The 10,463-nt window shown below is 44.8% G+C and overlaps 1 protein-coding gene across 1 annotated transcript in view; it reads right to left on the reverse strand.

The window, feature by feature from the left end:
- LOC139565881 (leiomodin-2-like) overlaps positions 1-1,847 on the reverse strand; it is a 6,778-nt gene extending 4,931 nt beyond the window's left edge. The window contains exons 1-3 of the mRNA XM_071386513.1: positions 1,236-1,847; positions 266-976; positions 1-138 (exon numbers count right to left, since the gene is read on the reverse strand). The exon at positions 1-138 is cut by the window's left edge and continues 486 nt beyond it. Of these exons, the coding sequence (XP_071242614.1) occupies positions 1-138; positions 266-976; positions 1,236-1,514 (1,128 nt within the window). The 5' untranslated portion in view covers positions 1,515-1,847. The remainder of the gene's footprint in view (positions 139-265; positions 977-1,235) is intronic.
- Between the last annotated feature and the right edge of the window lie 8,616 nt (positions 1,848-10,463).

The raw sequence follows: 10,463 nt of genomic DNA on the forward strand, positions 1-10,463 counted from the left end.
GCGTTTCTGTCTCTGACGGTCCATGTTACGGGTCAGGATGCCTGTCATGCTCATCCGGGGGCCTGGCAGGTGGAACTGGTAACCCAGCTTGATCAGGGCGTGGTTCTCCCTCAGAACCTTCACCATCTCCATCTCCACCTGACAGAGAGAGAGAGAGAGAGAGAGAGAGAGAGAGAGGGATCGTGAGTTTGTGCTTTTACTATTGCCTGCAAATGTGTGTTGAGCAGCTATATCAAGATCTAATACCAAGTCCAGACTGACTGACCTGTCCTCCACACATGTGTCTCTGGTTGTGGAAGCGTAGCTCAGTCAGGGTGCTATTGCTAGGCAGAGCCTGAACCATAGCCAGAACCCCTTTCCCTGTCACATAGTTGGACTCGATGTTCAGGCTGACAATGGAGGTGTTTTCGCACAGCGTCTTGGCAATGGCCAGCGCCACGGGGTCGTCAGCATGCGTGTTGGCCAGGCTAAAGACACGCACGTGTGTGTTGGAGCGCAGTGCCTCAGCGAACTTGATTAGAGTGTCCTGTGAGATGTCCTCGATGTTATTGAGGTTGACCTCTTTGAGCTCAGGGTCGTTATTAAGGACTCTTTCCAGGGCCTCGTCGACAACTGTTGGGTTGCCGTCGGCGTTGGGGTCAAGCGGAGGTGGGGGCGGGGTTAGTCTCATAGGCTCCACCCTTGGGGGTCTCAGGAGGCTAGGGGAGGAGATGACGACTGACAGCGGTGATGGAGGACCAGGATCCTTTGGGGGCGCTGCTTCAGGCCTTTCCTCTTCTGGCTCCTCTTCATCCTCCGCATCCTCTGTTTCAGCTTCCTCTTCCTCACTCTCCTCCTCCTCTTCTTCTTCTTCCTCCTCTTCCTCTTCATAATCTTTATTTTCTTTCTTGTTCTCGTCATCCTCCTCCTCCTCTGCTTCGCTGTTGCTTTCTGTCACGCATTCTTCCTCGCTCTTTTCGGCATCATCATCGTCATCCTGTTTAGACATAAGGTGTAAATCTCTCATTAATCTGACACATGATCATGTTCTCTTAAAACTGTATTATGTCTAAAGTTAGACCTAAACGAGATGAGTTTGCATTTTTTTGTGTGAAGGTCCCAACTGGTTCTCCGTTGTACAAGAAAGTGAACATTATTGAATAATGAAGCTTCTTAATTGGTCAAACAGAATTGAAGGTTATATAGATCTGAGAGTAGCAAGCTAGCAGAGTTCAAACTCTCTCCTGATCACTGACCTGTTTGGGGTTGCTGGCTTCCCCTCTCTCATCCTCCAGTATCCTCTTGGTCTCCTTCTCCCAGTACTTCAACAGAGAGTCTCTACTGAAGGTGCCAGTGGGGGTCTTCTCCGTCTGGTCTCTCTGTCTCAGGCCGATGGGCACGTTGGCATCAGGGTCTATGTCTGCCAGCTCCATCTCCAGCTCTGCTAGCTCCTCTGGGCTGAGAGAAGCCAGTAGTTCATCCTCATCCACATCCTCATACTTACTCAACTCCCGACGGTACCCAAAACCGTTCATTGCTGAAGAGGTTGGCCCCTTGGCTGGGCTCCAGGTAGATGGGTCTCTGTGTGCCGTACGAGTCCGATCAGGATGGGATCTTTCTGGGATAGGTTTCCGGTCAGAGTGGAGTCTTTCTGGAGGTGTGGGTCCAGTCAAGTTCAGTCTCAACCTGATCTGTTTGTCCTCTACTGCTTCAGTGAGAACAGTAACAGTGGTTTGTGTGCAAGGGGCCTAGCTGGGGTATCTGTGTCGGTGGTGTGTGTGTGAGTGTGTGTCCTGTTCTCCTCTCTTCTAATCTCTCCAGCTGCTGCAGAAGCCTTAAGAGAGGGATCAGTGGAGTGCAACAAAGCGTTGGACCATGATGCACAGTGCTTTTTTGGGAGGCGCTGCTCAGAGAGATAGACTAGAACCACAAAAAGCATGTGAGCTCAGAGAGCAGAGCGGCCCTGGTCAGGCCTGTCAGCGGATCCCAGCAGCGGCCACATTGTTCGTGGCCAAAAAAAGCCCAACCGGACCCAAGTGAGACAGACAGCGAGTCATAGAGGCACATACCGACAAGCAGAAACACAGAGACACATAGCAACATGAAAACACATATTTACACACAGAGGGACATCACATCACACACAGAGAAACCCACAGACATAGAAAGACATGCAGACTCAGAGACCCACAGAGACACACAGAGACACACGCCATGACATAAATGTGTCTCAAATAGTACACTTTTCCCAAGGTGGCTCTGTTCAAATGTAGTGCACTACATAAGGAATAGGGTGTAACTTCAGAGGTGCCTCTAGTAAGGACCAGAGAGGTTGGTTATCTCATAAGGGACAGAGTGAAGTAGGCTGTATTGAAATTTGTTACTTTTCAAGTGTCTTTATCACCAATCAACATTGTTGTGTGTGACACCGCTGGCCATCCCGTGGGATTAACTACTACAGATAACACGGTTTCTATGGTAACATGTTTCTATGGAGCAGACTAATATAGCAATCATGTGGAAGTAGAGCTGTATCTTTTAGTGGGCTTTGATTAGGTAAAATGGTTCCTGAAATACTGGGAATAACAATAGACGATTGCGTCCGTGGGCTTTTTAAAAGAGGGTTATGTTATCATTTTAGGCTTGTCAGAGTAGAGTGGAGGAGCTTTTCTGAGAGCTGGCAGACAAGGCAGTGGGATGTTCTCTATCTCTGCTATACACGGCTGGCTTTGGGCTTTTAATCAGACCTCTTTATACATCACCACTCTCTCTGACTTAATGAAAAATAGTATTTGGTTGGAGAACAAAGACGGTCTGTTAATCTAGTCACTTTAAACAACGCCACTTTATATGATGTTTACATACCTTACATTACTCATCTCATATGTATATACTGTGCTCTATACCATCTACTGCATCTTGCCTATGCCGTTCGGCCATCGCTCATCCATATATTTACATGTACATATTCTTATTCATTCCTTTACACTTGTGTGTAAAAGGTAGTTGTTGTGAAATTGTTAGATTACTTGTTAGATATTACCGCATGGTCGGAACTAGAAGCACAAGCATTTCGCTACACTCGCATTAACATCTGCTAACCGTGTGTATGTGACCAATAAAATTGGATTTGATTTGATTTATGGAGCTTTGTAGAAGCTCTTCCGTTCTGTCAGTCTAAATCTTCTAATGAGCCTGGGTGATAATAGTCTGGCTAACACCTAACTCTCAAAGTCCTCCTGGCTTCAAAGTCAGGAATGGCTCTTTGAAGTTGTGGGCACAATGCGTCGATAATGAAGGGGGCTGTGCTTTTACTGGTTGGTTCACCTCTGTGTCTTTCTCACTCAAACACCCATAGGCACAGTCACACCTTCCATTACAACGGTTGGATTTTCAAATACAAACAAAGCGGTCTCAATCACAGAGGAAAAACAAACATTTGAGAGAACCAATCAAACCCGTCGCTCAATTTCTGAGCGAATACTGCATTAACAAACGACCTCCTTTGCAGACTAGGGTGTCACAGCTCTCCCTGCTCTGGGTCACGTGGGTTGCGTCAGCCAGGCTAGGTTAATAACTCTCTTTGGGTAAAGGGCTTGTTGTTGTAGGTGCCTAATTCCAGAAATCCAAAATTTGTTTGACGTGTGTAGATGTATGATGTGTGCATTCTGTTTCAGGCAATGGGCAATGATGTAGAGCCTATGAGACTTTTCCGTACATATATTTCTATGTACAGCAGAATTGTGTCCAAGGCCTCCCGAGTGGCGCAGTGGTCTAGAGGTTCTGGGTTCTAGTCCAGGCTCTGTCGCAGCCGGCCGTGACCGGGACACCCATGGGGCGGCGCACAATTGGCCCAGCGTCTTCCGGGTTAGGGGAGGGTTTGGCCGGCAGGGATGTCCTTGTCCCATTGCGCACTAGCGACTCCTGTGGCGGGACGGGCACAGTGCACGCTGACACGGTCGCCAGGTGTACTGTGTTTTCTCTGACACATTGGTGCGGCTGGCTTCCGGGTTAAGTGGGCATTGTGTCAAGAAGCAGTGCGGCTTGGTTGGGTTGTGTTTCGGAGGACGCACTGCTCTCGACCTTCGCTTCTCCCGAGTCCGTATGCGAGTTGCAGCGATGAGACAAGACTAACTACCAATTGGATCACACGAAAAAGGGGTAAATAATAATAATAATAATTTAAATGTTAAAAAAGAATTGTGTCCAATACATTTTTCCCTTGGGGACAATAAAGTGTATTGTATTGTGTAATGACACCCAGAGAGGGGCTACTGTGAGTGAGGTGGATGGAGGATGGGCTTTAGGTCAACGTGGTCTCAGGGCAATTCGTATTATTCTGTATGTAAATCTGTGACAATCCATTAGTATGATGTGTTACGTAACATTAGGTTACAGTACATTATGAATGGAATAGCAGTCGTACAAATCTTACAAAGTAGAGGACGTATAGTATCATCCCACTGGGCACACAATGTCATTTCAACATGGATAATTGGGTAATATTTGGTTGAGACATTGATCAATGAGATTACAATTTATGTTAAACCAATCAAAAAGACAGCTAAAAGTTAGTTGAATTTCCAATGTGTTACCACTATGCTTTCAACCATCAAAAACACAACCAAATTCCAATGGAAAAACAATGACAGATTTTTTAAAGAACAGCATAGTTCAAATGGGAATATAATAATGTTACATTAAAAGTACATGGTGCAAGTCATCAATGCTGTTCGAGATTCTGCTTCGATTATTACAGCAATTTTGAAGATCTCCACAGTCCTGCGACAACCTATGCATGCTACAGTATCTTGAACATGCACACTCTATACGATTACATAAATAGACATTTATAGTAACAGTAACCTCAAAATTTGGCCATGGATGTGTTACACAATGCAGATAGCCCGGTTAGCCAATGTGCGGGAGCACTGGTTGGTTGGCCCAATTGAGGTAGTATGTACATTAATGTATAGCTAAAGTGACTATGCATATATGATAAACAGAGAGTAGCAGCAGCTTAAAACGAGGGGTTGGTGGGGTTGCACACAATGCAAATAGTCCGGGTAGCCATTTGATTACCTGTTCAGGAGTCTTGTGGCTTGGGGGTAAAAACTGTTGAGAAGCCTTTTTGTCCTAGACTTGGTGTTCCGGTACCGCTTGCCATGCGGTAGTAGAGAGAACAGTCTATGACTGGGGTCTTTGACAATTTTTAGGGCCTTCCTCTGACACCGCCTGGTGTAGAGGTCCTGGATGGCAGTCAGCTTAGCCCCAGTGATGTACTGGGCCATACGCACTACCCTCTGTAGTGCCTTGCGGTCAGAGGCCGAGCAATTGCCGTACCAGGCAGTGATGCAACCAGTCAAGATGCTATCGATGTTGCATCTGTAGAACCTTTTGAGGATCTCAGGACGCATGCCTAATCTTTTTAGTTTACTGAGGGGGAATAGGCTTTTGTCGTGCCCTCTTCACGACTTTCTGGGTGTGTTTGGACCATTCTAGTTTGTTGTTGATGTGGACACCAAGGAACTTGAAGCTCTCAACCTGCTCCACTACAGCCCCGTCGATGAGAATGGGGGCGTGCTTGGTGCTCCTTTTCCTGTAGTCCACAATCATCTCCTTTCTCTTGGTTACGTTGAGGGAGAGGTTGCTATTCTGGCACCACCCTGCCAGGTCTCTGACTTCCTCCCTTTAGGCTGTCTCGTCGTTGTCGGTGATCAGGCCTACCACTGTTGGGTCGTCTGAAAACTTAATGATAGTGTTGGAGTCGTGCCTGGCCATGCAGTCGTGGGTGAACAGGGAGTACAGGAGGGGACTGAGGACGCACCCCTGTGGAACTCCAGTGTTGAGGATCAGCGTGGCAGATGTGTTGCTACCTACCCTCACCACCTGGGGGTGGCCCGTCAGGAAGTCCAGGATCCAGTTGCAGAGGGAGGTGTTTAGTCCCAGGATCCTTAGCTTAGTGATGAGCTTTGAGGGTACTACGGTGTTGAACGCTGAGCTGTAGTCAATGAATAGCATTCTCACATAAGTGTTCCTTTTGTCCAGGTGGGAAAGGGCAGTGTGGAGTGCAATAGAGATTGCATCATCTGTGGATCTGTTTCGGCGGTATGCAAATTAGTGGGTCTAGGGTTTCTGGGATAATGGTGTTGATGTGAGCCATTACCAACCTTTCAAAGCACTTCATGGCTGCGGAAGTGAGTGCTACGGGTCTGTAGTCATTTAGGCAGGTTGCCTTTGTGTTCTCGGGCACAGGGACTATGGTGGTCTGCTTGAAACATGTTGGTATTACAGACTCAGTCAGGGACATGTTGAAATGTTAGTGAAGACACTTGCCAGTTGGTCAGCACATGCCTGGAGCACACGTCCTGGTAATCCATCTGGCCCCGCAGCCTTGTGTATGTTGACCTGTTTAAAACTTATTTGGGAAAGGGGGGCAGTATTGAGTAGCTTGGATGAATAAGGTGCCCAGAGTAAACGGCTTGTTACCCAGGCCCAGAAGCTATGATATGCATATAAGTAGTAGATTTGGATAGAAAACACTCTACAGTTTCCAAAACTGTTAAAATAATGTCTGTGAGTATATCAGAACTCATATGGCAGGCAAAAACCTGAGACAAATCCAACCAGGAAGTGGGAAATCTGAGGTTTGTAGTTTAATTTAAGTGATTGCCTATCCAATATGCTGTGTCTATGGGGCCAGATGGCACTTCCCAATGCTTCCAGCAAATGTCAACAGTCTTTAGAAAGTTGTTTGAGGCTTCTATTGTGGAAGGGGGTCGAATAAGCTGTTTCAACAAGTGGACTAGGCTGAGGCCAGTGAGTTGTTTACTGCGTGGTAACGCGGGCGCGCCGTTCCTTCTTTTTCCTCTGTAATGAATACGCTATTGTCCGGTTTGAATATTATTGAATATTTATTATAAAAAGACCCTAAGGCTTGATTGTAAACATCGTTTGACATGTTTCTACAAACTGTAAAGGAACTCTTTTGACTTTTCGTCTGGATTTTGCACTCGCGCACTCGTGCCTTTGGAATAGTGAAATAAACGCGCGCACAAAATATGAGGTATTTGGACATAAATATGGACGTAATCGAACAAAACAAACATTTCTTGTGGAAGTGGGAGTCCTGGGAGTGTATTCCGACGAAGATCAGCAAAGGTAAGTGAAGATTTATAATGCTATTTCTGACTTTTGTTGACTCGACAATTTGGCGGGTAACTGTATGGCTTGCTTTGTGCTGTTGCCGTAAAGCTTTTTTGAAATCTGACACAGCGGTTGCATTAAGAACAAGTTTATCTTTAATTCTATGTAAAACATGTATCTTTCATCAAAGTTTATGATGAGTATTTCTGTTATTTGATGTGGCTCTCTGCAATTTCTCCGGATGTTTTGGAGGCATTTCTGAACATGGCGCCAATGTAAACTGAGGTTTTTGGATATAAATATGAACTTTATCGAACAAAACATACATGTATTGTGTAACATTGAGTCCTGGGAGTGTCATATGATGAAGATCGTCAAAGGTTAGTGATTAAATGGCTGAATGCTTTCTGTGACTAGGCGCTGTCCTAACATAATGATATGTTGTGCTTTAGCCGTAAAGCCTTTTTGAAATCGGACACTGTGGTTGGATTAACGAGAAGTGTATCTTTAAAGTGGTGTAAAATACTTGTATGTTTGAGGAATTTTAATTATGAGATTTCTGTTGTTTTGAATTATGCGCCCTGCAATTTCACTGGCTGTTGGCGAGGTGGGACGCTAGCGTCCCGAACGATCCCAGAGAGGTTATTAAAGGTCTTACTCACGTCGGCTACGGAGAGCGTGATCACACAGTCGTCCGGAACAGCTGATGCTCTCATGCATGCCTCAGTGTTGCTTGCCTCGAAGCGAGCATAGAAGTGATTTAGCTCATTTGGTAGGCTCATGTCACTGGACAGCTCGCGGCTGTGCTTCCCTTTGTAGTCTGTAATAGTTTGCAAGTCCTGCCACATAAGACGAGCGTCGGAGCCGGTGTAGTATGATTCAATCTTAGCCCTGTATTGACGCTTTGCCTGTTTGATGGTTCGTCGCAGGGCATAGCAGGATTTCTTGTAAGCTTCCGGGTTAGAGTCCCGCACCTTGAAAGCGGCAGCTCTACCCTTTAGCTCAGTGCGAATGTTGCCTGTAATCCATGGCTTCTGGTTGGGGTATGTACGTACAGTCACTGTGGGTACGACGTCCTCGATGCACTTATTGATAAAGCCAGTGACTGATGTGGTGTACTCCTAAATGCCATCGGAAGAATCCCGGAACATGTTCCAGTCTGTGATAGCAAAACAGTCCTGTAGTTTAGCATCTGCTTCATCTGACCACTTTTTTATAGACCGAGTCACTGGTGCTTCCTGCTTTAATTTTCGCTTGTAAGCAGGAATCAGGAGGATAGAGTTGTGGTCGGATTTACCAAATGGACGGCGAGGGAGAGCTTTGTACACGTCTCGGTGTGTGGAGTACAGGTGATCTAGAATTTTTTCCCCTCTGGTTGCACATTTAACATGTTGATAGACATTTGGTAGAACTGATTTAAGTTTCCCTGCATTAAAGTCTCCGACCACTAGGAGTGCCGCATCTGGGTGAGTGGTTTCCTGTTTGCTTATTTCCTTATACAGCTGACTGAGTGCGGTCTTAGTGCCAGCATCTGTCTGTGGTGGTAAATAAACAGCCACGGAAAGTATAGCTGAAAACTCTCTAGGCAAGTAGTGTGGCCTGCAATTTATCACAATATACTCTACTTCAGGTGAGCAAAATCTAGAGACTTCCTTAGATTTCGTGCACCAGCTGTTGTTTACAAATATGCACAGACCACCCCCCCTCGTCTTACCGGAGTGTGCTGTTCTATCTTGCCAGTACAGCATATATTCCGCTAGCTGAATATCCATGTTGTCATTCAGCCACAATTCCGTGAAACATAGGATATTACAGTTTTTGATGTCCCGTTGGTAGGATATTCGTGATCGTACCTAGTCTAATTTATTGTCCAATGATTGCACGTTGGCGAGTAGTCTTGACGGTAATGGCAGCTTTACCAGTCGTGTTCTCCGGGTCCTGACCAGGCATCCGGCTCTTTGTCCACTGTACCTGCGTCGCTTCCTCTTGCAAATAACAGGGATGCCGTCCCTGTTCGGTGTTTGGAGAATGTCTTGTGCGTTGTCCTTGTTGTAGAAAAAAAAAAAATCTAATCCGAGGTGAGTGATCGCTGTCCTGATATCCAGAAGCTCTTTTTTGCCGTAAGATACGATTGCAGAAACATTATGTACAAAATAAGTTACAAATAATGCGAAAAAACCCACATAATAGCACAATTGGTTGGGCGCCCGTAAAACTGCTGCCATTTCTTCCGGCGCCATTTACTCAATGACTGGAACGAACTGCAAATATTACTGAAGCTGGAGACATATCTCCTTCACTAACTTTAAGCATCAGCTGTCAGAGCAGCTTACCGATCATTGCACCTGTACATAGCCCATCTGCAAATAGCCCACCCAACTACCTCATCCCCATATTGTTTTTTTTTTTTTTTCTCCTTTGCACCCCAGTATCTCTACTTGCAAATTCATCTTCTGCACATCTATCACTCCAGTGTTTAATTGCTAAATTGTAATTATTTCGCCACTATGGCATATTATTGCATTACCTCCCTAATCTTACTACATTTGCACACACTGTATATAGACTTTTCTATTGTGTTATTGACTGTACGTTTGTTTATCCCATGTGTAACTCTGTGTTGTTTGTGTCACACTGCTATGCTTTATCTTGGCCAGGTCGCAGTTGTAAATGAGAACTTGTTCTCAACTAGCCTACCTGGTTAAATAAAGGTGAAATAAATAACTTATTTTTTTAAGTAAAATTGAATTGTGTTTGGTTGGCAACGCAACCAAATATCAACATTTGACAGAGATTTTTTATCTGCTTGGATAGTTCCATCTGTGCCACTGACTCTGGCTTTAATTCCAGTTTGTCTACAAATTAATGATAGACATTTTGGATTCACGTCTACATCTCAACCAAAAATTACAGTTAAAAAATAGGACTAAATCAAATCATATTATACTTTAAATGCACTTTAAATATGGATTTGGTCCCATTTTTTTCCCTTCGATTTTCGGTTGAAATGGAGACGTGAATCCAACATATCAAATATTCATTTGTAGGCAAACTGGAATTAAAGCCAAACTAATTCAGTGGCACAGATGGAACTGTCCAAGCAAAATAAACATCTCCTTCAAATGTTGATATTTGGTTGCGCTGACAGCCAAACACATTTCAATATCACTAAATATCATTACATCTAAAATTAACCAGAGCTTGAAATGCTAGGCCTATTGAATTGTCTATTTTTTGTTGAATTCTGGGTTAAATTGAAACAATAGCTTTTGATGACTGCAAATGCTATGTAGGTCTAAATAGCTAGTAGCTACCATTTTCTATTAGAATGTTATTTT

Source organism: Salvelinus alpinus, chromosome 37, assembly GCF_045679555.1.
Source record: "Salvelinus alpinus chromosome 37, SLU_Salpinus.1, whole genome shotgun sequence".
In the NCBI taxonomy this organism is placed as follows: Eukaryota; Metazoa; Chordata; class Actinopteri; order Salmoniformes; family Salmonidae; genus Salvelinus; species Salvelinus alpinus.